We start from the raw sequence: 26,673 nt of genomic DNA on the forward strand, positions 1-26,673 counted from the left end.
GAGAGTTGCCCCGTGACGGAAGGATGAGGGGACCCGCACCCAGCCAGTCTCACCCTGGGCTCAGCATGAGTTCAGGGAGGGGTCCAAAGGGCACTCCTGCCCATGCCCAGGCAAACCAGCAACAAGAAACCGGGTGGCCAGGGCGTCCGTGCATGACCCCAAACTTCTCGGCGTTAGAAAAAGGCTGATGAAGACCCGAGACAGAAACTTCCTGTGGCTGTTTATTCTACTGCGAGTAACAAACCCTATGCCGTTCCATGTTCTCATGTACAGTGATATAAGCCTCCGCAATATAAAATACAATTTACAGGAATCTCTATCAAGTAAACTAAAGAAACACACTTGATTTTTACATTTGTGTATTTAAATTAGAAAAATTTGCTTTATATGTTAAACAAACAAACAAACAAAAAACCTTCACATCGTACTAGATGTTGGAAAGTGACACCTACTTTAATGTAATTTAACCTATGGACACTTGGCTTTCAACACCAAACATCTCAAACTGATACGTTCTCAATGTTTTCTTAAGAAATCTGTGCTATAAAGTGAAAAATCTGTAGTGACGTACAATGGAATAACAGACTCCAAAGGACAAGTGAAGTTCTTTAATTTTATATCTGTAAAAGTAACTTTATGAAAATATAAAAAATTATCAAAGTGTATTTGTACAAATAAATTAGCCAGATGTTTTTTACTTCACACTTCAGAAGTACTCAAAAAATACACAAGCAAGAGACTGTTTCACAGTGAACAGCTTCCTATCTCATTTGCAGTTCTTGAGCTAATAATCACTATTTCTCATCTCAGACTTTATACGAGTATTGTTCCACTTTCAAGGACAAACTTTTAAATATATCATCTGACAAATACCAGTTTGAGGCTGACTGCACTTTTCTCGGGACACAGAACTGCTCAGAAGGTGAAACTGGATGAACAAAACGTTCGGATTATTCAGATCAAGGACTCCTCCCCGCCCCCAGAGTACACTTAATTGGTTTGTTACTTTTTTTTAGGCTGGTCAAACTTAACATTTTTCAATAAATTGTTATTTAAAATGCAACAATTATACTAGGACAGATGTTGCTTTAAATCATGGTTTTGAAAAAACTGATAAGGTGACATATAAAAGCTGAGCTCGCTAAGAAATGTGTTTTTGTTTCCCAGTTGAAAATTGCAATTCAAATTTTATGACAAAAGAAAGATGCATTTCTAAGTTTTGTGTTTCTCAAGACTGCAGATACAAGCTACTAACACTTCTCCCGCAGCCGCAGGGTGGACGCCTGCAGGTCACGCCCACACGGCCTCCGGGACAGCGGCTAAGACCTGTAAAAGCAGCTTTTGGAAACACAAACAGATGAGATGTCAGTGAAGGTATGGCTCTAGGGTCCAACGAAATTCCCTTAAAATGTACAATAGTCAAGTTATTGGAAAAGATAACTTTATGATCTGAAAAAGCAATATGCTCTGTAGGCAATTTCCCATTTCTTTAACTTTAAATGGAAATATTAAAGTTTAGTTTTTTTTAAAAAGCATCACAATTGTAAAGGTGTGAAATCTAGTAAGAAACCATTTACACAAAATTACAGTAATTTTCAAGTCCAGAATATTCTATCCTGAATCTAAGATCGTGGCTATTTCAAAAGCTATTTGTTCAACGCATTTTACGAACGTGGCTTTAAAAAGGGTCTCTGCCCGGCCCGGGCGTCTAGGCCTGCGAGGCGGTGCCGGCGTCGGAGGCCCTCGAGGCCTCGGGCTTCGGGTCCCGAGCGCTCTCTTTGCTCTTGCTCCGGTCCTTGCGGTCGCGGCCCCGCTCCCTGTCCCTGGCCTTGTCTCGGTCCCGCTCTCTGCTCCGGGACCGGTCCCGGTCGCGCCTCCGGTCTCGCTCGCGCTCTCGGTTCCGGCTCCGCTCCCGGCCGCGGTCCCACTCCTTGCCCCGGTCGGCCTCGCGCTCTCGGTCCCGGTTGCCGCTCCTCTCCCGGTTTCTGTCCCAGTCCCGGCTGGAGTCCTTGTCCCGGTGTCGGTCCCAGTCCCGGGCCCGGTCCCAGTCCCGCTCTCGGCTCCAGTTTCGGCCGCGCTCGCGCTCTCTCCGCCTGTCCTCGGACGCCCGGCCCTGGGCGTCGGGCTCCTCCAGCGCCTTCTCTTTGGGGCCCGCGTCAAAGCGCTCTCGCTGCCTCCCTTCGAAAGTCTGGTTTCTGTACTCGTGGCCTTTGCCCTCTCGGAAGTCGGGCGATGCCCACGGTCCGTCGGCCTCGGGGCCCTGCCCGGGCGCACTGGAGAGCGCGGAGGGCGGCCCGGCCTCCTCCCAGCCGTCCTTCCGATGCTGCGGGGGGTGGCTGGGGAGCTCCAGCAGGGGCCTGGGGCCCGGCTTCATCACCTGCGGGGCCTGGCCCGGGAAGTGAAATCGCGACGGGGTCTGCTCGCTTTTTTCAGAGAAGGGCGCGGAGCCCCGCAGCCCACCAAACTGCAGGGGTGCTGGCGCCCTTTGGTTTGTGAATCTGGGTGGGGAATGGACCCTCTGGTCTTCGAACTGCTGAGGCTGAATGCCCCGGGGACCTGGCATAAAGTTAGGGACCTGGCCTCTGGGCCCTTCGAACTGGCTGGGATGAGGGCCCCGGGTAGCTTCAAACTGACTAGGATGGGGCCCTCTTGGGCCCACGAAATGGCCAGGGGGTGGTCCTCTCTGACCTCCAAACTGAGAGGGAGGGGGGCCGCCTCGGGGGCCTTTCAGCTGGGACAGCAGCGGCCTTCTCTGGCCTCCGACCTGGAAAGGCGCGCCGCCTCTGCCTCCCAGAAACGGCGCTGGCTCTGTCCCTTCGAACTGCGTGGGGGCGCCCGAGACCTCGTTATACGCGGCGTCCTGGAACTCCCTCTTCTCCCCATGGGGATCCTTGCGTTCTTCAAATTGGGATGGTGCCACTCCTCGAGGTCCACCAAGGTAAGAGGGGGAGGGGCCTCTGCTGTCCCCATAAGGTGGTGGCCCATGTTGCCCCGAGAATAAGGAAGGGATGGGCCCCTTCTGGGCTCCAAATCTGGCTGGTGGAGGCCCTCGTGGCCCATCGTTAGAGGCGATACTCTCTTCTGGAAACGGAGGGGCTGGCCCCCTTGGTCCCGGGAAATTGGGGCCATGAAGCCCTGACATCCCCAAAGCATGAGGTCCAGGTTCACGCTGACCTTGAAACTGGGGCTGAGCGCCCCCCACTTTCTGTCCTGGTGTAGGGAGCGGGGTGGTGCCCTCGCCGAGTCTGGCCTGTGGCTCTCTGTCCCCCCCCGTTTCAACTGCAGGGCTGCTGCTCCTTCCAGCAGAATGAAGATTTCTTGGGTCCTCATACTGAGCTGAGCCAAGAGCCTTGTCCTGCGACGCGAACCCTGGGCTGGTGAAAGGGTCCCTCTCACCGTCGTGCTGCAGCGCGAAGCTGGGCTGCAGGGCACCGCAGGGTGGTGTGGGCAGCAGCACCCTCCGGGCAGGCCTGGCTGAGCTGTCTCCAGCCGTGGCAGGGCGGGTGCCCTCCCCAGGCTCTGCCTTCCAGCCGTCCTGCTCGGACCCCGCTGGGGGCTTTTCGCCTGAAGCCCAGGGGGAAGAGGCTAGCTCCTTTTCCTCCAGGACTGGCACAGGTGCCTGGCCCACAAGGCCGCCCCTGCAAGCATCTCTCTCAGGCAGGGGACCTTGGGCACCACGTGTCGAAAGCCTGGAGAGAGGCTCCCCCTCCCCCTCACTGGTCTCGGCGGCCAGGCGCCTCGCCTGCCGTGGGTCTCTGTGGTTTGATGCCTGGCTGGCGGGGGGCAGTGAGGCGGGCTTGTCTGCGGGTTGCTGCTCTTGCTGGAACAGCTCCGCCTTGGGCAAGGACGACTTTGGTGGTGGAGACATCAAGGCGTCCGACACCGAGAAGTGGGCCATGGAGACCCCGACAGCAGCCCTCTGCTGCCTGAGAGCTTCTTCCTGCTCCTCCAGCTGTCTCTTCTGCTCCTCGATCTGTTTGTTCAGCTCTTCTAGCATCTTCTGTTGTTCCACCAAGGAAGGCGTGGTGGCCCCAGCCACCGGCTCAGCAGGCCTGTCCACGGAGCTCCTTCTCACGTCGGCACACATCCTGTTGGGCAAGTCATCAACAGTCACTTTCGCTTCTTCTAAGATGGTCTCATCCTCGGGGTCGTAGGCCACCTCTTCCCGCTCGGCTGCAGCTGCTTCAGGAGCTCTTTCCACCTCGTGGCGCCGGCCTCGCTCCACAAGCTGAGTGTCGAAGGCCCTCTCGGGGTCGTACTCCTCTTCGGGGTCGTATGGCCTGTCATCCTCCTCTTCCTCTAGAGCCTTATCTTTTGAGAACTGACCGAACTGCTGGACGATCGGATCTAACAGTGGAGGCGCCGGCACCCCGTCCTCTGCTGTGGTTTTGGGCTCCTGGGGGAGACCTGTGGTGGACCCAGGCGGCTCCCGGACAGAAGGGTCGAATGATTTCTTCTTTCCAAAGAGAGTCTGCAGGATGTGCTCCAGTGGTGACGCTGTTTTGGAAGCAGAGGAAGCGGCAGAGGAAGCTGCCGTGGAGGCTGCTGCTGTTGTGGCTGCTGTGGCTGGGCTGGTGGCTGCAGGTCTGAGGGATGACAACACTTTTAGCACCGGCGGTTCTGGAAGAGGGGGCGGAGGGGGAGGCGACCCAGGGGGTGTGCTGCTGACAGCCGTGTCTGCAGAGTACAGCTGATACTTGGAGGGCTTCTTTTCGGACTGCGGGGCTGTGGTTACTTTTGGATAGGCCGGAACGTCCACTTCTTCTTGTTGAAGTCGGGTGCGCTTTTCGTCCATCTTATCTAACTCTCCAGTGTTTGCGGGACGTTTTATTTTTTGGCAGATTACTAATCCAAGAATTATATTCGGACGTGGTGACTCAAGACCTGAAAAACAAAATATTTGTGCCAATTTTAGAATCTAAATCCAGCTTTCGCCCTTCAGAGGTGAATTTTATTAAGGGCTTTCATGGGGAACGTTTAATAGACAGAAATAAGCCATTCTGTGGCAAAATAAAATCAAGTGTCAAGATAGTTGCAAAAGCCTGGATGATTCTGCCCCAGAACACATCGTCCCGGGAACGCACCATCCCGGGAACGCACCGAGCCATTCCTCCCGGAGCCATGTGAAGGGGGCGACTAACCCCTCGCCACCAACCACGGAACTGAAGGCCCAATTCACGAGGGAATTCATCCCAATCATCGGAATTTGCTACATATTTTAAAGAAATTACCTGTAATGCTAGAGCAGAAGTGTGGGGGGGAGGGCGGCTGTGGTGGGAACCACAGGGGTGGAAAGGGCACTGTCCCAGGTGCCCTCAACACAACAGCTCAGCTATGCTCGTCTTCCCCTCGTGCCACTGCCAGGAAGGTAACAGCCCTTTTTTTTTTTTTTTTTTGAGATGGAGTCTCGCTCTGTTGCTGCAACCTCGGCTCACTATAACCTCTCCCTCCTGGGTTCAAGCGAATTCTCCTGTCTCAGCCTCTTGAGTAGCTGGGATTACAGGCACACACCACCATGCCTTGCTAATTTTTGTGTGTTTAGTAGATAAGGGGTTTCACCATGTTGGCCAAGCTGGTCTTGAACTCCCGACCTCAGGTGATCCACCCGCCTCGGCCTCCCAAAGTGCTGGGCTTACAGGCATGAACCACCACACCTGGCCCCCTTTTTGTCTTTAACTTAGGAGTTGCAACACATAATTACTCTAAATATACTAATATTAAATGTTTGATTAGGTGCCAATTCAACTCAATTCAGAATTATCAATAAAGCACAAGCATGAGGTCATCCATTAGTCTCTGGTGTCAGAATTACAACTAGACAGGAAAAACGGCATTAAATGAAATGGCTAAAATAAATGCTTTGGACTGGGCGTGGTAGCTCATGCCTGTAATTCCAGTACTTTGGGAGGCCAAGGCAGGTGGATCACGAGGTCAAGAGTTCAAGACCAGCCTGGTCAACATGGTGAAACCCTGTCTCTACTAAGAATACAAAAATTGGGCCAGGTGCGGTGGCTTACACATGTAATCCCAGCACTTTGGGAGGCCAAAGTGGGCAGATCATGAGGTCAAGAGATCAAGACCATCCTGGCCAACATGGTGAAACCCTGTCTCTACTAAAAATACAAAAATTAGCTGGGTATGGTGGTGCACACCTGTAGTCCCAGCTACTCAGGAGGCTGAGGCAGGAGAATCGCTTGAACCCAGGAGGCGGAGGTTGCAGTGAGCCAAGATCACACCATTGCACTCCATCCCGGGCAACAGAGTGAGACTCTGTCTCAAAAAAAACAAAACAAAACAAAAAACAAAAATTAGCCAGGCGTGGTGACATGTGCGTATAGTCCCAGCTACTTAGGACGTTGAGGCAGGTGAATTGCTTGAACCTGGGGTGCAGAGATTGCAGTGAGCCGTGATCGTGCCACTGAACTCCAGCCTGGGCGACAGAGTGAGACTCCGTCTTGGAAAAAAAATAAATGTTTTAGGTTTAGAAAGAAATTCAGTGAGCATTAACATATCAAAGACTGCCTAAGGCTTGTGTCTTTGTAAACACAGGACACTCTGCTCACATAAAGCACAGAGGTGCTCAGCAAACAGGTGGCAAAGAGCAAAGCAGGTGAACGACGCACACTGGGGGTTTTAGGGCACAGTATTAGTTAAAAAAAAAAAAAATTCTTCAAAGAAAACTATTCCCAACGTTGTAAGCTGTGGTAACTTAGATCAGGAGTACTAACATTCCAGTAACAACCCTCCCCACACTCATAATCAATCAAGAATGCCAAAGGGGAATAGAAAAACCCACATCCCAAAACAGTAGCTGAGGTAAGAATGCTACACATGGGCAGAGCATTTCAGCAGCGTAACAATGTATGAAACTAAACCATCAAAACTCAATGCACAGATAATTTAACATGACTGTGGTATACAAAAGGTGCTCACGTTACAGCTTTTTTTCCCTTACAATGAAAACCAGTACGATTTCCCGTGCCTCTGGTGATGCTAAAGATCATCACAGATGGCTTCAGGTTGTTCGGACAGGCACCACCCTGTAGCTCTAAATACATTTGTTGTTACTCTCCCTAAATTCCACTAAGGAATTGATGGACAGGCTGAGCACACAGGGTGGTGGGTGTCCATCTCACCCTTAAGGGGGGAATACCAGGCCTGCCAGACTGAGTTGGGACCAGCCTGCTCATGGGACGCTCCCTCCCTCCTGGCGAGAGGGCCAAAGGCCTCTTCCTTCACAGGCTGCCGGGCAGAGCTGAGACTCGAGCGCAGCGAGAGGGGTGAGGTATCCCAGCACCTCACCTCCCCCTCCTCTTCATTCTGTTCCCCGGATGGTAGCACGGTGCCAGTGAAAGGGCTGGGTGGGCACAGAAGGAGGGAAGCACGAAAGCCAGCCAGGCCACACCAAAGGGCACAGCTGAGCTCTGCTGCTCAGCAAATACGAAGGGCAACCTGTCAACTTCACGTTCTGATGAACATGAGTTAAACGTATTTTAAAATAGTCCTTCTCTCACCACAATAGCTATCTTTTTACTGAATAAGCTATTACACAGCTTACTCAAATCCACTTTTCGGGTCTGGTCAGTTGTGAAATTGGCTATTATGGCCTTCCCGAACCATGTATCTGCAGAGCCCACCAGGCCCTGGTGGGAAGGGCACTGAGGCTCAGGCTGAGTTCCTGTAAGCCAGGCCTTCTCCCTGCAGAACCTGACACGGGGAACAGACACAGGCACGGGCTAGGCCTCGGGAGGGACCCCAGGCAGTCGGGCTTGTGGGGCCTCGTGTGGGGAAGTCACCTGGGGGAGCCTAGTGCTGACTCATTGACACAGAGGGGACATGCCGCCCAAGGGAGACTCTCAGCTTCTAAAGGGCTGTCAGGGTGGTGGGGTGATGTACAAAATCACGGTTACGTGGTCCCGTCTTGTGGGGTCACTCCAACTCAAACTTTTAATGGCTAACTTGCTTGTTAATGAAAAAAATAATGAGTATATCCCAGCTCTGGCAAGATTCTTCAGTCTTGAAAACAGCAACCACCTGGAGATTGGCATCCAACACGCAGCTGGTGCGTGTGAATGCTGCCACTCTTGGTGCTCTCATCTGCAGACACTGGTGACTGAACAAAGCTGCAGAGTCAGATGGGTGTTCGTTCTGAATTTCCCCGCCATTTAAAATTTAAATTGGGCTGTCCAAAAAGGCACACCCGTTGCGAAACAGTCAAACTTGTCACCCACTCCTGTTTTGTTACTATGGCTGCACGAACATGTAAAACATGGCCGGCACCCACTCCTGTTTGTTACTACGGTCGCGTGAATATGTGAAAAGTGGCCGGCACCTTGGAAATAATTCTTCATGGAAGCAGCAGTGCCGTTCACCTGACTGGACCTTGGGAGCCATCTTCCCTGGAGGAGAGGGAGCGCCTGGCAGTGCCTGACATGTCCAGCAGACCAGTAAGGTCAAAAGGTCACAGAGCCCACGCCTCAGGAGGGGCAATCGAGGTTGCCCAGGGGCTGCTCCCAGGCTCACCCCTCCCCTCGGCAACTGCCCCGTGGTGTGTGTGAACCCTGGGAGGGAGTCTGCCCCGGGAAGGTGCGGAGACTGAGGCCTGCGTGAAGCGGGCACCAGCCAGCACAGGGCATGGCAGGCTTACTTACCCACCTCCCTCCTGAGGGCTACTGAGGCCCTCAGTTCATAAAGCGGGCGGCCAGGAGCAACCGGGGCCCGGGGCTCAGAGATGCCAGCTGCGGCTAAACGTGCCCCTGCACTTCCACTGAAGGGTACTGATCAGGCCTGGAACAAGGGTGTGGACGTTCCCCCAACACCCTCTGAAAGGCCAGAGGGTGAATGGTTTTCTTCTGGGCATATCACGTGCAAGCAAACAGGCCTTTTTAGCACCATGTCTGTGTCCTTTGCATATTCATGAAGGCGGCGTCTGGACTCAGTGGTCAGAATCAGACCACACGCACAGGAAAAGAACGCAAGACACCGAAGACAAAGGGTGTATTCGAAAAGCTGTGTGGGCCAAGACCAAAACCAGGATCTGTGTCCAGGTGTGTCGGCAATAGGGACTGGGCGACAAGGCAGCTGACGAAGGGAACCACCTGCTTCGGAGGGTGCAGGAAGCGCCCTTGGTACTGAACCTGAGGCTGCAGGAAGACAGTCCCTCTTACTAATGAACCACCTGCAAACCTGACTCCTCCCAACCCCAAACTATCACAATGAGGCCTTTACCCCTAAACCCACCCACCGAGCACATCCTACTAGCAGTGATTTAAAATGAAAACTCGCTCAATGGTCTGCTTCTGTCAAAACAAAATGTTCACACCTGCTGGAACAGAAACCGTGTGGCAGTTAATCAACAAGGGTTCCGAGTATGACTTGGATAGAAAAGACTTGGCAATTAAGGTGGGAAGAAGTGACTTCCCCCAGCCCACCAAACACACCCACTCACACACACACAGACCCTCCCTCGTTCCAACTGGGAATCCCTACGACCTGCACAGAGCCGCTGGGTCCAGCACGCCTCAGGTGAGAGAGCGATGTCCATCTTCTTCTGGGTGCCGGGGTGCCAAGAAGGGCCCCAGGGCAGCACCAGCCTGCACTGCATCAGCTCCAGCAGCTGCCAGGTGGGCTGCAGGGCTGGGGGCACCCCCAGGGTGTGCTGCGCTGGCTTATGGAAAGCAAAGGGGGGCCTAGGATAGGTGACCAGGAGCCACCAAATGGTTCCAATTCAAACAAACAAGGACCAGTTTCCATGAAATATGTTTATTGATTTAGGAGGAGAAGGCAGTACATTCCATTCAATACTGTATGACTCTGATTACAATTTCCATGCAAAGCTGCTACTGTTACATACACACGTGAAAATTGAAGAAATGCTTACCTGACAATATTTCAAGTCAGAATTTCTCAGCTAATTTAGAAAGCAGTTAAAAGTGAATACAGGACACTATGGATTCATTCTTCCCAGAAGAGCTTTCTAATGTATAAAGACCTCGGAGAAAAGAGCCCCTTCCATTCGAGCAGCTACAGAGGGCGGTGTTCCTCCTGCCCTGTACTCGGGGGGAACAGACTGTGCACCCATGTTTATGGACCGAGGTCACTTGACAGGCATTTCAGACCAAGGCTCCGAGGCCTGCGGCTTCACGCGGAAATGACGGGGGCTGGGCATGGTTTACAGGCAGGCATCCTGGCTGTGGTCCAGTCCTGTAAGGGCCCACACAGAACCCTCCACGATGAGCTTTCAACCCCTCATCTCCCTTCCACGAACAAGACCCTGAGACAGGCCTAGACTCTGCCACCCCAAGCCCCTGCGGGGGGCCCTGTTGGTAGAGCTGGAACTGAGTGGGGTGAACGTCTAGGTGGAGAAGGTCACCCGGACCCAAGCCTCCCAGTTGCCCCCCAGTGATGCTGAGTTACGGAGAGTGCCCCACTGCGGGGCAGAGGGCAGAGGAAGAAAACCTGGTGTTTCTGTGGACAAATCATTAAGATATGCAAGGACAAACGTCCTCAGGGAGATCCAGCTACTGCTGTGACCTGCACAGCTCCCGAGGGTGCTGCGGGGGCAGCTCCACTCTCACTGCCCGACTAGGGCCAAGTGTTGACGGGGTGAGTGACTTGGTTTCCCCTGAGGGCACAGCTGGGCGCCTTCAGTCCTTCACTTGCTTAAATGTGAACAGCAAGCACCAACGGGGCTGGGACTGGACACTACGCTGTCAGAACCCATTAGGCCCCATGTGTGGGAGGCAGGACACCTGCAATTGTGTGGTATAAACCGAGGCACATGGAGGAGTCGGTCACTCTTTTCTGTGTGAATCTCTACCCCCAACAGGACCTTCTCCTTAACACCCCCAGGGGAAGATGCTCCCATATCAGTGCCCTGATGCAGATGGGCAGCTCAAGGCTGGGGCGCCAGGTCTCCTTCAGGCCTGTGCTGCATGTGCTGCAGAGAACTGAGGCTCTGGAATGGCACTGGGCCCTGCAGACCCTTGCCCAGCACTTCCAGGGGCATGACTCTAGGCCACGCAGCACACACTCACCCCTGACCACAGCTCTGTGGAGTCACCACCATCACTGCCCTCAGGTGTGGCCTGTGCTGTCCAAGGGCTTCTGGGCAGAGACTAACTCCATGAGGACAGGGTCCGCTGAGACAGAGGAAACGTGCCAGGATCTAGCCTTACACACACACACACACGCACTACACATTTACACCACAAAGCCAGGACACACATGTACATGTTTATATCTAGAAAACGCCAAGTCAAGTAATCAGTACGTGAAGTGGGCCAAGTACCCAATGGCCTGGCCCGGGGAAAAGGCTGTTTAGTGACCATGGAAGTGTGTGAAATTTCACGCACACATATTCATGTCAACAAGGACATCAGGAGAATTAACATTATACTGAAGTCTTAAGTTAAAACATTTCTGAAGTGTATGGAAAAGTTTCACTCGCTGTTACTTCTCTAAAGTCCCTTGCCCTGTGTTACTTTACCCAGACGCCTCTGCTCTTTATGGTGCGTCAAAGTCCCCGGAGCGTTTGTGTGTCCCCGTCAGGTGGCGTCGTGGCCTCAGCAAGTGCCTTGGTGGGCGAGTGTGACGTTTCCCCAGCTGGTCGCGGAGCTGACAGTGTGGGTGGTTGGCACCATCGCACTCAGCAGACAAGGTGAGTGACGCCAGCCCAGCCCTCCTTGTCCCGGTGCCATCCGGGAGGTGCCGGGAGACCTGTCCTCTCCCTCTGCCCCAGGGCTGCACCTGCCCAGCCAGCCCTTGCTGTGGGGAGAACGGGGGTGCCGCTCCTCTGGTGGCCTCCCTGGGCCCCATCACTGCCCAGTGTGGGGAACCCCATCCAAGGCCTTCCCTGGGCCCTGTCACTGCCCAGTGTGGGGAACCCTGTGCCCGGCATGTGCCGGGGCTCACTCAACCCCCTACGTACAACCTGTGCTCACCTGACAGCTCCAAGTTTGGAGACGGAGTAGGGAGAGGAGCTCAAAAAAGGATGAAATATCGCTTCAATTTTTTTGAAAAGGGGAGGCTCGCTATCTATGAATTCACATTTCTGTAAATAAAAAGTGCTCTTTTCACCCCAGCAGTGAGGCGCTGAGGCGCCGCAGTGTCTGCACTGACTGCACACACACTGCTGCACTTGCAACTGACCAGGCGGTCTTCACAGGTGCTGGAGAGGTCAGCTTCTCGGTCTTCACCTCCAGGAGGGCCGGGCTTTTCCTCTCCCTGGTCACGTGGAGCTGGCCAGAGCTCTTCACAAGCATCACCTAGAACCTCTACCAGGTCCTTTCTGCCACCCATTAGGTGGTTTCTCTTTATCCCAAGTAGGATTGGAGGGGACACACTAAAGCACTTTGCTTTTAAAAATGTATCTGGCACTAAAATAATTTAATGCATCATGCCAGCAAATATTTAACCCTGAAATTACTGATACCAACCAATCCCTTTATGGACATACAATTCCACAACACAGGCACAGGCCGAGCCCACTCCAGCTGTGAAATGGGCTCCAGTGGGAACATGGGCTGTGCCTGGGGTGACAGAAGTCTCGCCCACGATGTGGAGTGGCCCCTACAGAACCTCAGCTAGGGTGAGGCGTAAGAGTGTGGGTGGGAGCACCCTGCACAGCTGTGGCAGGAACACCCGCCGAGGCCCAGTGACAGGGACAGAGGGCACTGAGGCACAGGGTCTAGACAGCACCTGCCTTTATGATGAAGCACTTAAGAGGACACTGTGTGATTCACGCACCCATTTTTAGAGAACACTGATCCTCTGGGGACTGCATGGCCAAGGAGACACTGCAGTTGGGCAGCGGATACTCATCCCTAACTGAAGTCACATCAGCTTCTGCTAAGGGGCTATGAAAGAGCTGGTCACTGACAGAGCATGTGGTCCCCGGAACCACCCTCAACCCTTGACAAAGATATATTTTAGGCTATTTGTAAATAATCGTTTAAGTACAGTACTTCCCAAGGAATGTGCAAACACAAAGTAGCTGGCCAAAGATGAATGAAGCTATTACAATTTGAGCCGCAGATATGAAAGTAATTCTTTCTAGAAATAGTTTTCTATGTCATTATTTTTAAATCTCCTGGAAATCCATCCCTGTTAGAGAAGTGACCCCAATGGAGCCACTTCCTGGTGTGTGCTGGCTCCTGAGTCTATCTGGAGGAAAAAAACAAGGCAGCTGGGAGTGTCACCCCCCTTTCTGGCTGAGCCTCGGACTCCTGGGCACTGTGTCTTCTCTGACATGAGGCCAGGATGAGCTGGTTGCAAGCTGTGGGTTTTTCCCCCTCTAAAAAACTCTTCTAAGACAACTTATGCTGTGAATAGGGGGAACTTCTAGTGCCACAGTCCTACGCCCTCAAAGATGAATCCTATTGCTAACCGCTGAGTCTGTGCTCCTAACTCCTGCTCCCAGAGAGCCCTGGGCTGGTCAGGACTCAGCGGGGCAGGTCAGTGGGAGGAGGGGTGCAGGTGCAGGTGCAGGTGGGCCTCACCTCCACCCAGAAAGCCAGCGCTTACCTGGTCCCTCAAAGGGCAAGAGTTTGGATGGAACAGGCTCCTGGGCGCTCAGTGGGATCAGGTAGAGGTCCTTGACGTGCCTGTTGTTATTGGCTACAACACCAAAGCGGCCGCGGCTGCTAAAATAGGAGTAGAGAGAGATATAGGCCACCTCCTCTTCCTCTGTGGCGGGGTGGAAGCGGATCAGACACAGCTCCTGCAATGGAAGAGTGGGAAGCACTCATAAAGAAAATGCGGCTCAAGCATCACACGCCCGATTCACATCCTGCTTTCAACAGGAAACCTTGTAAAATCTCTCCTACTCACAGCCATGGTCTCACAGAGCTCCTGTCTCAGGGAGGCAATTCGCGTGACATGTGAGCCCAGCAGTGTCTGGAGCAGAGCTGGCTTTTCCTACATGCACGATGGCCCCGGTCACGAGGAACCAGCTGCATGATCTGCAATGGCTGGCTGTGTACCTCCCCAGAGGAGGGTTAAACTAGACGACAGGATCTAGCCCTTTTGTGAACCTGACGAAGACTACAGAGCTTCCCGAGAGAAAACTACAGACACACACAGCTGTAGCTAAATCTCAGGGGGTCCCAGAAAACCAAGACCGTTTAAGAGCCCAGGTTGAGTGCCCTGAGCCTGATCACCCCCGCAAAAGACACCTTCTGCTCCTTCAATCATAAAAAAAACAAGAAAATAAAGCTTATATATTTCTTACTAAAATTTAACTGCACATACATTATAATAAATTAGAAACAACCTCCTACCACTGTATACTCAAACACCTTCACAAAGTAATACAACTGTATAAACTTTTTTTTTTTTTTTTTTTGAGACAGTCTTGCTCTCCCAGGCTGGAGTGCAGCGGTGTGATCTCGGCTCACTGCAAAACTTAATTTTTAACATTCACCTGGAAATATCTAATAAGCTATAGGCTAACATTTTAAGTGTTAACCCATCAAAATAAAGAGGTTGAAAAAAGATGTGTTTAAACAAACACGATTTTCCGTGGTTGCAGAATTTATACTATAAGCAGATACCTTAGACACAGAAGACTTGAGTTTGCCAACATAATCCCAAACTGTCTTCGGTGCAATCCTCCCACCAATGTGGATCGTGTCAGGCAAATCCTAAACAGAAAGCACTGGAGTAAATCACTTTGAACTGTAGTAGTCACAAAAAGATGAATGCAGTCATTTGAAGGCATATACTATCCAAGATTCAAGAAGACCACAACTATTCCAAGGAAAATAGTCATTCTTGTATTAAATGTATTAAATGCTGTATTAAATCCAGGATTACAAGTTACCAAATCCAAGGGGGGTATGATGCCAACCTTCTGCCAAACAAGATTATGTTTAGAAATTACTGCCCAACACTTCTATGCTGTCTTTACGTACATATACAGAGAGTAACGATTCACATATGAGCCAGGGTGACTCCTTGCATTAAAGTCATAAATGCCAGTGCTGTTTTCTGGTTAATTCTGAAACTAAAAGGCCTGCCATGGGGTCATATGCGCCACCCCACAAGTGGCCAGGTGTGTGTAAAGCTGGCTCCGAACGCCTGGCTGTGCTGGTGGCTGTGCGCACAGCCATCTGGTCAGTGCCCCAGCGAAACCAGTCACTGACAGGCCAGACTACAGGCTCACATTTCTGACCCTGTCCAAACTGCTGAACCTGTGGACTCATCACAGCCATCACCGCTTTGCATTTAGAAGCATTTCTGTATCCAGACAGTCAGTTGCAAGGGTGTCAGGCATTTCTGTTTCTCTCCTACTTCTTGAAAGTCATGTGTTTGACTCTAGTTTAGAAACTCTTATGAAAGACACACACACACGCACACACATTTTCTTGGTTCTGACCTCACTGAGGTAATCGAAACACCCAGAGACAGGATACGCCTTAGTGACAAATTTTGCCACACTCTGCATGTTAATAAATCCTTTCCAAATGGTGCTGAGTCGAGACAAAAAGAGGGTCGTGTCTCCCTCTGGAGGGGACCGTGATTCAGAGGTGCTGTAAAACAAAACCATGAAAAAAAAGTCAATGTCCCTCTGTGCAATGAGAATTTCAAAAGTAGACTTTTTTTTTTTTTGAGACAGAATCTCATTCTGTCGTGCAGGCTGGAGTGCAGTGGGGCAACACGGCTGGCTGCAGTCTCCACCTCCCAGGCCCAGGTGATCCTCCCACCTCAGCCTTTCAAGTAGCTGGGACTACAGGCGAGCATTACCACGCCTGGCTAATTTTTGTCCTTTTTGTAGAGATGGGGTTTTGCCATGTTGCTCAGGCTGGTTTCTTTTGTTTTGTTTTGTTTTGTTTTGTTTTTTGAGACGGAGTCTCACTCTGTCCACCAGGCTGGAGTGCAGTGGCGCGATCTCGGCTCACTGCAAGCTCCGCCTCCTGGGTTCACGCCATTCTCCTGCCTCAGCCTCCCGAGTAGCTGGGACTACAGGCACCTGCCACCGCGCCCGGCTAATTTTTTGTATTTTTAGTAGAGACGGGGTTTCACCGTGGTCTCGATCTGCTGACCTTGTGATCCGCCCGCCTCGGCCTCCCAAAGTGCTGGGATTACAGGCGTGAGCCACCGCGCCCGGCCACTCAGGCTGGTTTCAAACTCCTGGGCTCAGGCACACCTCCCACCTCTGCCCTGCAACATGCTGGGGTGACAGGTGTGAGCCACTGTGCCCGGCTTCAAGAGTACAAAGACTTTATACGTAAAAGCAAAAGTGAACTCTTGTAAGTTTTACGTTTTTGGTAGCTTACTTTTGCCAATTACTTAAATTATAATGACAGACATTTTGGTTAAAGAAAAATATAGTGAATAGACAACAAAACTGGATGAGCACAAATCTAAATGTAAATTTCCAAGATCTCTACTTCCAAAAGGACAATAAGGCACCCTACAACTGGGACGTTCTAAAAGATGAGAGTGAAGTTGTATTCCAGGTTCAATTTCTGAGTTCAACTATTTAATCACCAGTTATCTTTCCTTTCGTTAATCTAAAAAAAAGTTTGGCTTGCTCAGACCACACCTGAAGTACGCACCTGACATTTGGTGACGGAGGAACTGACAAGTATCTTGGGTCAGGAGATGAGGACGGCTTAGCTAGTATGGACTTGGGCACCATCACAGAAGTCAAGACAGGCTTCGGCACGTCCTGTCTGGCTTCCGGCACGTGGGTGCTGTCTGGGCGGGCTGCTGCGGAGGCCGCGGCTGTGCATGAACTGCTTGGAGCGGTCCTGGGGTCCCGGCCGGACACTGTGACGGTGGTGACCAACCCGCTCCCACAGGAGGCTGGGCAGGGGGACAGGTCTTCCAGCGGGGAGGGCTCGGGATGGCCATCTCCTAGAGGCCCAGGGAAGTACGTTCTGTCCGCGTTTGGATGAGAAGCACTTTCGAGGCCTGGCTCAGAGGCAACTTCAGGCAGAGCCTCCGGCATGACCTCATCGGCTGGGTCAGGAGCTGGGTCAGGGGCACAGCTGTCAGGCTGCGATTTTACGTCTTCTTTCTTAACAGAAGCTGACAATTTTTGTTTTTTTGGAGCTGGCTCATCTTCTGCGGAGGGAACCTGGCCTGAAGAAGGCAAGGAAAGGCTCTGTGAGAAACCCAGCCCGCACACGACTGTCTCACACAAAGCCGAAAGCAACGCTCTAAAGGCAGGGCGGGAATCATTCTGGCCTTTCTGCACGTTTAAGCTTGGCTTAAGTGTAGTTGCTTTTAGAAGGATTCAGTGATATTTAACAAAATCAAGTTTAGTCTCAGCTTCAAGGCTCCATCCCCCAAACTGTGCTCACCTGTGCAAATTTTACAGTTGAGATCGAAGAGGTGTGCGCGGTGCTGACTGGTGGTGTCTTTCAACATGCAGCTGAAGACGTCCAGGAGCGGCGCTGTGTTCTTCTCAGGGACAGCACGTGCTGACTCTTGCTGTTCCTAAAAGAAAAACAAAAAAAGTGAGGTCATTTCTTCTCCAAACTCAGCTCCAAATTAACAACACCCAAGACAAGTGGTCTCATGGGATTGAGACCCACAGGGAGAAAAAAGGACCACCGAATACAATGACTGGGGAACGCCGTAACGACACACACCGAAAACAAGGACTGGGGAACGCCACAACAACACACACCGAAAACAAGGACTGGGGAACGCCATAACGATACACACCGAATACAAGGACTGGGGAACGCCACAATGACACACACCGAATACAAGGACTAGGGAACGCCATAACGACACACCCCGAATACAAGGACTGGGGAACGCCATAATGACACACACCGAAAACAAGGACTGGGGAACGCCGTAACGACACACACCGAATACAAGGACTGGGGAACGCCATAACGACACACACCAAATACAATGACTGGGGAACGCCACAACGACACACACCGAATACAAGGACTGGGGAACGCCATAACGACACACACCGAATACAAGGACTGGGGAACGCCACAATGACATACACCGAAAACAAGGACTGGGGAACGCCATAACGACACACACAGAATACAAGGACTGAGAAACGCCGTAACGACACACACCGAATACAATGACTGGGGAACGCCACAATGACACACACCGAATACAAGGACTGGGGAATGCCACAATGACATACACCGAAAACAAGGACTGGGGAACGCCATAACGACATACACCGAAAACAAGGACTGGGGAACACCACAATGACATACACCGAATACAATGACTGGGGAACGCCACAATGACATACACCGAAAACAAGGACTGGGGAACGCCACAACAACATACACCGAATACAATGACTGGGGAACGCCACAATGACACACACCGAATACAAGGACTGGGGAATGCCACAATGACATACACCGAAAACAAGGACTGCGGAACGCCATAACGACATACACCGAAAACAAGGACTGGGGAACGCCACAATAACATACACCGAATACAATGACTGGGGAACGCCACAATGACACACACCGAATACAAGGACTGGGGAATGCCACAATGACATACACCTGCTGTAAGTTCAGTGTCCTGCCCAGTAATTTAAGATAACCTCAAAACATGTGGGATGGATTGATCTATCTTGGTGAACACAAAAGCACCCAAACGCTTACCTCTGAATCTGACACTGGCGGAGAGTCCTCCAGATCCGGGATGGCCTCCGGCCTGGGGGCCGTCTTCTTGCTTTCATTGTGCAGTTTAGTTCTGGACTCCATCACCTGAAATGAAAAAGACACAACAGAGCTTAAGCCTTGTTTTCTAGGAGGAAAGCATTGCTCATGCGGCCGTCTATGAATTTGCTTCTGTTAAACTTGAGTCCCAGATGCCTCCGCAGGTGCCCTCCGCACTCACAGATCTCGTCGGCCTCTCTTTCCACGTGGAAAGCTCTTTAGATACAAGTTCTTCTGGCTTCAGTCTCACAAGTTTTGCCAAAGAGATTTCCTCACGCAGAACACGATGGAAGAGTCCCTATAAACAAATATTTTTCATTTACTCAAATACTATTCCTGTATCTGTCAATACAGAGAGCTTATGGAAAACAGAGCTGCCCAGAAGTTCAGCGGGCACAAGACAAACACCCTCAGGGCCCACTTGCGTGTGGCACTGGGCAGACCTCTCTAACTCCCCAAATGGCCCTGTGAAGAGTGCGCCCTGGGTCATCCCTGCTGTGAGCAAATGGGGGCCCAGAGAGCACAAGTCATAAGGTTAAACAGTGGGTCTCACGGCCTGTGCTGCACTGGCTCTGCTAAAAAAAACCACACACAACACCTGAGGAAAAACAATTATGTATACAAGGTGGACACAAGTCAAAAAGGTAGTGTCAGGGACAAAGGAAGGAAGCAATCATTTCTGTTTGTGGCTGTTTAATGGTGAGATGCAAAGTCAGGGTCTTTCAATATTCTAAAATTCTAAACAGGGAGGGGTTTGGAGGCTGATGGAGAGAGAACACCAGAAGGCTGTAAGCCTGGCGGTGAGAGGCCACCAGGCAGGCGGCCGGCCTATCCCTCCCAGCTGGAGTTTCTGTCCTTGTTGCATGGGTCGAGCACCACCCACCCCACACTGCAGTGAGGACGGACTGATTCCACAACCTGGGCATAAGCAGCCCCTGGTCCAAGTGGTGAGAACTCACTAAAGCAGCCCAGACCGTCAGGCTCACTCAGCTGGTGAGCAATATGAGAAAATAAGGTGGAAAAGGCTGTCTGAGGCCATAATATGGACACCCTCATATGCTGGGACAAAGAATTGGACTTTGGCCGGGCGCGGTGGCTCAAGCCTGTAATCCCAGCACTTTGGGAAGCTGAGACAGGCGGATCACAAGGTAAGGAGATCAAGACCATCCTGGCTAACACGGTGAAACCCCGTCTCTACTAAAAAATACAAAAAACTAGCCGGGCAAGGTGGTGGGCGCCTGTAGTCCCAGCTACTTGGGAGGCTGAGGCAGGAGAATGGCGTAAACCCGGGAGACGCAGCTTGCAGTGAGCTGAGATCTGGCCACTGCGCTCCAGCCTGGGCGACAGAGCGAGACTCCGTCTCAAAAAAAAAAAAAAAACAGAATTGGACTTTATTTTGGAGCCAGTGAAGTGACTGGCTTGTAATTTTACAGCAATGTTTAGAGAAGACTATCTGGTGATAAAACGTGGACTTCAGGGAAGCCAATAAGCAGACAGGACCCCAGTTAAGGCAGGGAAGGGAAGGGCCTCCCAGGACCCTCAACACCAATACGACAATACACGGGCTGGCAAAAGGGTCACAAAGGAGAAGGAGATGTCTCAGCTTTCCTGGAAAGGACACAAACATCTCAAAATACTGTTTGGTTTATCCCTTTAGCTTCCAGTGAACAGAACAGGAATACTCCAATGCACCAACACCAGGCACACACCTGATTTTTAGGGTCCTTCAGGTTGAACATGATGCTGCGGTATTTACTCTTGTAGCGATTATCTGTAACTTGAAACAAGTTGAACATCTCCTTCTCAATATGGAGGGCGATTTTTCCTACTTCGTTTTCTGTCATGATTAAGTCATCGCTGTCATTGACTCTGAACAGAATGAAAAAGGAACTACATAAGACACTTGCGTGTATTAAACTTTCTCAACAGTAAGGCCATCCTGCAGCCACACTCTAATGAAAGCCCTTCCATTTTAATGGGTAAGAAATCAAGCAGAACAGCCCACCTTTTCCACAAAATCTCTTTTAAGGAGCGTCTGATATTTTGCCGAATTTGTGAATTTGGCTGCGATGGGGCAGCACTCATAGCCCCAAGGCGTCCTGGGGCTGGCGAGGCCGTTGGAACAGAAGGTACCACTGGCTTCCTTACGGCTCCCACCAAGGCAGCAGAGCCGGGGAACTTCTTGGAGGCAGCTGCAGGTGCCGGTCCTGCCTGCCTGGCAACTGAAGCACCACTCGATGGGGTAGCAGAGAGCCAAGGCCTCTTGGGGATGGTGCCCTTGAAACCTGAGGGTGGCTTTTTAACGGCTGGTGTGGCTGCTGCCACATTAGCAAAAGAAGATTTCTTTGGCACGAGGTTTCTAGGTGCAGGCTGCTTGCCCACCGCAGAGCCCGGAGGGGCTGTTTTCTTTGAGGCTGCTGTGGCTGCCGCTTTCTCCTCGGACCTCCTGTCTTCCTTCGTGGCTACAAAGAAGAACACAGGCGCTGAGTGAGGGAGGACACCACGGGGTGCTGTCACCTGACTCTAAACCTGTAAGTGCCCACCTGGCATTACTGAATAGGATACACATAGAGAAAAGGATTTGTAAAATCTTAACATTCAGAGGAGTGTAAGGGAAGACCACCAGCAGCATTTATGACGGTGACTACATTTTATTTCAGAAAGAAAAATGCTTTATTACATCTTTTACCATCAACCAGCAAACTCTAGTTATTAAAGGCTTGCCTTGAGCACTAGCTAAGCTTCAAAACTGAAGGACCATCTCACATTATCAATTTTAAAAAGGCAGATTCAGAACAGCACATCATTAATTCAACTGCAAGCTTTTTTGTAAACTTCAGTGAAAAAGATCATTTAGAAGGGTAAAACAGGTTCTCTTATTCTGGTGGGTGGGGTTGACACATCTCACTTCATTGTCCTTCCAGACTGGAGTCCATTGGAGGTGATGCCATTAATAAAAATAAGGAAAGCTGGCATACACCTGCACCACGGGAAGAGCAGCCACACCTTTACACGGAGAGAGAGAAGCTGAGAACGCAGCAGCGCTGTTACAGGAATGTTTCCATTCACAACCCTCACGCTGTAATTCCATTAAGTATTAATCCAAACAAGGATTATAATTAAAAGCTCAAAGAGGTCAAACCCCTTCAACTTGCACAAAAAGCCTTCTATGCCAGTGGAGAATCAATCACTTTATAGCCCCGTGTGAGACTGTCAGAGCCCAAAGGCCCTCGAGCAGGGGACAGACAGCATGCCAGTGCACAGGGCTCACTGGGGTGCACCGCAAGACAGGGCAGGGATCCAGCTAGTGGGACAAAGGAGTGAAGCACCTGAGGAATAGGGGGCCCCGTGAGGGCCCCAGGACAGCAGAGGCCGTCTCAGCTCCACGGGCAAGTGCCTGGGAGCTACCTTGGGTGATCAAGTAAACAAGGCCCCTCCTAGGGAAAGGCTTTTCCAACGATCTGTGCAGCAGCAAGCCTCCCAAACTCCCAAAGACCTAACAGGAGAACGTGACAGATGCTCTCAAGAGCGCTTCAGTTTTATCCAGGGATTGAAAACAAAACCGCGCTCCTCCACCGTCGTCTTACTGACTGCTTTCAATAATGAGGGAAGTCTGAACGCTCAGGAAAGAGCCAAGACTCTACAAATAAGGCCTGATTCAACAGCCTGCCCCAGCTTGGTCCTGCAGGACGCCCTGCATGTGCTGCCAGGCTTGGCCATGTTGGCAGCGGGTGCCAGTCCTCCCCAGCAGCCAATCCATCAAGCAGCAGCCTCACGGCTGTGAGTCTTCCCAACTTCCTAGATAAGTACAATTCCTTCCATGTTACAAAACTTGCAACAGTACATGGATCCAAAAAATGGTGTCACTGTTAACAGATACCCCGACTTCCAAACAATGGTGTCACTGTTAACATATATTCACCCCGACTCAAGATTTCCATGTGTTCTTTCCTAACCATCATTTTAATGGTAACTAAGTAAAGGCAAATCCTGTATTTTCATTTTAGAGCCCGTCGAACCTCATGGTCCCTGCCTACCCCATGCTAGATGTGGTCCAGCCACAGGACGCCCTGCTTGGCAACACTGCCAGGCCCTGCCTCGCTCACCCACAACCGCACCCCAAAACACTCATTCCTGTTGGAGCTGGATCTTAAAAGTGCACTATAAAGCAATGGCAATGTCTAACAAAACAGGAACAAAGGTGACAGTTTTTATCTGTCCTGGAAACTCTGCTTTTAATTCTACATGTACTATTTCATCAGATCGGGTCTAAACACCAAAGTAGTCACTACCTTAGTGTTTGCAAATCTGTAACAACTCAGTTTAACTCAGACTTAGCTCACAGGTCTGCAGCATCTTGCCTGCAGGGTTCCAATAGGTCAGTCAGGTTAAATAAAAATCAGTGGAGGCCCTTTTTCTTGGGGGAAGCAGCGAGGGGGTGGGGTGGGGCTGGAATGAAAAGGCACAGCAGGCCTAGGGCGCTGGAGGCACACAGGCAGGAAGCTGACACCAGGAAGGCACCCAGAATCAAGCCCTGGTCTCCAGAGGCGGCAAACACCTGCCAGGAAGCCAGCCATTATGATTCAAACTGAAACCTCAAACCAATTCAGTGCCTGCACTAGAAAACTGTGGAGTGTTTTAATATCACGTTTAAAGAACTCTAAAAAGCTGGCTTAAGGCATTTCCAGAAACCTCAACAAAATGCCTTGGCTGTCACACACAGAACACCTGTGTGCTGTGACCTGAACGTTATCTTTAGTGGTGTTTAATGTTCACCTTGTTTCAAGTTAGGGTTATATGCTAACTTTAAAAACATCAACTCCATTTCTCCAGATCGTTTAAGTGTTGGAATGAGATGTCCATGGCCACGCTCAGTATCTCTGCTCGGGTAACTAGAGTACTGTCTCCCTCACTTAGGAAAAACCCAAGCTGAGACATGAATTTTAGGGCATTCCCAATACACAGGATTAAAATCACCCATTACTCGAGTGCGGACAGCAGATGAACGTAATTTATTTGAAAAGCAGGAGATACCTTTCCTTAACCATTGCTATTTTAGAAAATTAACTGCTCCCTTTCTAGAGGCAACTTTTGTCATCCCTCATCTGTGCTTTAAAGAGCATGGAAATGGGCAGTCAGGTGACTGAACGGCAGAACGTTCCAAGACGGGCCTCTGGGAGCAGTGTCCTGCAACACACAGAAAGCCCCATTCCTGCTCGGAAGGGACATGTTGCATCCAGCGACTGCTCCAGGGACCCGAGCACACAGCCATTCCACACCAGGTGGGACAGCACGGCTGGTGCTCGACTTGGGTCAGCTGCTGCCGAAATGGGGACAGAAACTCACTTTTTAGTAGAGCTAAAATTCGATTTGCAAGTTCATCCAAATTCACTTTGAACTATTACGGTGTACAGCATTAGAGAAGGACAAGCAGCAACTCCAAGCAACCTGGGAAAAAACCCACTGCAGAGAAACAGGGCCCTGTCAGGGTATGAGCCTCCCCTACACGCTGCTGGGTTCCCTGAGGGCAGCAGAGATGGTGACCTGGTCACACCACACAGCACTGATGTCTGAGAGCTAGGGGTTCCCTGCCCCTCCCCACACCTCTCTGCCCCTTGGTCGCAGCGCTGTCTCCTTTAGCTCCCATATTCTGGGGGCCTGCCCAAGCCACTGGCCCAGATGAAACTGTTGCTGCCGGGTCTGGGTTTCAGCCAACTGCAGAATGAAGCAGGTCGTCCTCGTGCACATGGATCAGCAGCACACTCTAATTGGCCAATTTCCCCAAGCAGAAGGCTGGCTGGTTTGGGTGCTACTGCGCCGCTGGCCACTGGGTGGCACCTGGGCTTGAGCAGAGACGGGGAGGAGAAATCAGGCCCCACCGGAGGACGGTGCTATTCGGCTCCTCTCTGTAGAACCCATCCAATTGCCCCAGTGGAAGTTTTAGCAGGACAGGGATTAAAATATGGGGCAAGAGACCAAGTCTGCTCAGTTCTGGCCTGTCCAGAGACCCACGTGTAGACCTTATGTGCTGGATGGCTCCTCACAGGGAAAGGAACTGATTATAAAAATCACTAAAAACCACCACTCGCCCTTGCTAGGTGTTAGCGATGAAGTGGCCTCCCCTGTCACAGTACTGCCGGCTGGTTTAGGGAAGCTGGGGCACTCAGACCTCCAGCCGGCCTCCCGCGGTGTCGTGAATGCTGCCTATCACCGTCCGCTACAGCTCTAAGGGCTGTTCCTATGCTATGCACCTGAAAATAGACTCAAGAGACACAGGGAAGGAACCATGGAAGTAAATTCTGTAAACTGTGACGTCTGGCGTTATCTCCAGCCCTCAGCGAGGCATGTGTACAACAAGGTTTTACACATTTTCCCGCTTTACCTGTTTCTTCACTACCAAGACTGCCCCCACTGGGAACAATCAAGGTGACAGTGGCAAGAGAAAATGTTCTGCTTTTCCTCTTCTCAAGGTGCTAAAATGTGTTGCAACGAATTAGCCTCTTACAAGTAGTTACTAGCTTGCTTTCATGTTGGGGGGAAATGGTTAATTCCCTAATAAAGCAGGCAGACTACATCCCAGATGCTCCTCAGAGGAGACCATCACTACAGCCAGGGCACCCTTGCAGGGTCCACAGCTAGACTGCCATGCTTTGGAATACTCAAAGCTTTCCTTGGTCAGTTTTCTTACTAATACCCACTATTTGAGTGCCTTCCAACTTAATGGAGAGGTAATTCTCCTTAAGAAACTCGTGTGAGGGCCACGTAGACAGACGGACGTTCCACTCAACTGCAATTTCAGTTGTGCCCAGCTGCACATGGTGTGTGCCTGGCTGCCAAACCCATCTGGGAGCAGAGCTGCTGCTCTTCCCAAGATCTCCCACACCAGTAATTTAACCTTTATCTAAATTGTTTACTACTTAAACCAACATGTTAGGGGCAGGTTAAATTAGTCCACAACCCTCCCCTGTAATCCCTCCAGTCCCAAAGGGCCATACTCAGTATAAAGCCCCTAGCTGATAGCACCAAGCAAGTCAGTTGAGGATAAAGTCAGTTACCTTACGCTCTTCTTGCCGAACTCTTCCAGGTTTGCGGCAAATGAAAGTTGCCACAACCTTCGTTTAAATAAGTGCAAAAATTCTTGTCAATCTTCTAAGTTACTTCTCTAACTTTCAGAAGCTAGGAATATAACGTGTATGCTGATGTGTTAGCAGACAAAAAAAAAAAAAAAAAAGAAACCCAGTATTATTCTACAACTTCATAGAAATCTACCTGAAACTTGGGTACCACATTGGAGGAATTGTAGCAGGTGTCTTCAGAGCTGACCTCTGCACTCTGTGACACCGATAATGCCAAGGCGGCTTTCCTGAGTATTCATCTTTAGACTATTAGAGTAGATCCATAGCTCCCAAAGGTCCTATGAAGGTCACTGAAGAGGTGGTGAATTCAAGGGGACCGATCCTGCTGGAAACTTCCACCCCTGCACCCCACCTGCCCAAGGTGGGTGAAGCGTAAGCACAAAGGGGGCAGCTGAGGGACCGACAGGGGCGCCACAGGATGGTGATGACGTGGGGCTTCACCGTGCAGGCTCACGGTTACGGGGGTGTGAAACCTTTCCCTGGTGTAATTTTTTCAACAGCAGGCTGCTTTTTAAGTTTATAAAAAGTAAAACACTTAAAAATACCAAAAGAATGTTACTACTGACAGCCCAAGAAACTTCCAGTTATATGGATAACATAAGAAGCAACTCTCAAGCTATAGCTTTCTCAGTACAAACTCTGATTCTTCTAATTGGGAGGAAGAGATTGGTGGACACGTAGAGTCTGATGACTCTCTCAGCCTCGTTTTATTGCCGCTGACAACTCTGGAGGAGACAGATAAAAAGAGCTCACGGGACCAGTGAATAAGCCACCCTCCTCTCCCGGCTTCAAATTCCTGCAAAACACTCTTAGGTTCTAGAATCCCCCATGTATTGTTTTATTATTGAAAACTGAAAATGGATCCT

General features: G+C 50.9%; 1 protein-coding gene across 2 annotated transcripts in view; it reads right to left on the reverse strand.

Annotated features, from left to right (window-relative positions):
• Positions 1-203: 203 nt before the first annotated feature.
• DIDO1 (death inducer-obliterator 1) overlaps positions 204-26,673 on the reverse strand; it is a 63,324-nt gene continuing 36,854 nt past the window's right edge. For both annotated transcript variants that reach the window (XM_023183231.1, XM_023183230.2), the window contains exons 7-16: positions 20,677-21,133; positions 20,381-20,540; positions 18,853-18,969; positions 18,615-18,719; positions 17,310-17,445; positions 16,560-17,088; positions 15,377-15,530; positions 14,553-14,642; positions 13,525-13,720; positions 204-4,884 (exon numbers count right to left, since the gene is read on the reverse strand). In XM_023183231.1, the coding sequence (XP_023038999.1) occupies positions 1,709-4,884; positions 13,525-13,720; positions 14,553-14,642; positions 15,377-15,530; positions 16,560-17,088; positions 17,310-17,445; positions 18,615-18,719; positions 18,853-18,969; positions 20,381-20,540; positions 20,677-21,133 (5,120 nt within the window). In that variant the 3' untranslated portion in view covers positions 204-1,708. The remainder of the gene's footprint in view (positions 4,885-13,524; positions 13,721-14,552; positions 14,643-15,376; positions 15,531-16,559; positions 17,089-17,309; positions 17,446-18,614; positions 18,720-18,852; positions 18,970-20,380; positions 20,541-20,676; positions 21,134-26,673) is intronic.

The sequence above is a fragment of the Piliocolobus tephrosceles genome, chromosome 20 (genome assembly GCF_002776525.5).
Source record: "Piliocolobus tephrosceles isolate RC106 chromosome 20, ASM277652v3, whole genome shotgun sequence".
Lineage (NCBI taxonomy): Eukaryota > Metazoa > Chordata > Mammalia > Primates > Cercopithecidae > Piliocolobus > Piliocolobus tephrosceles.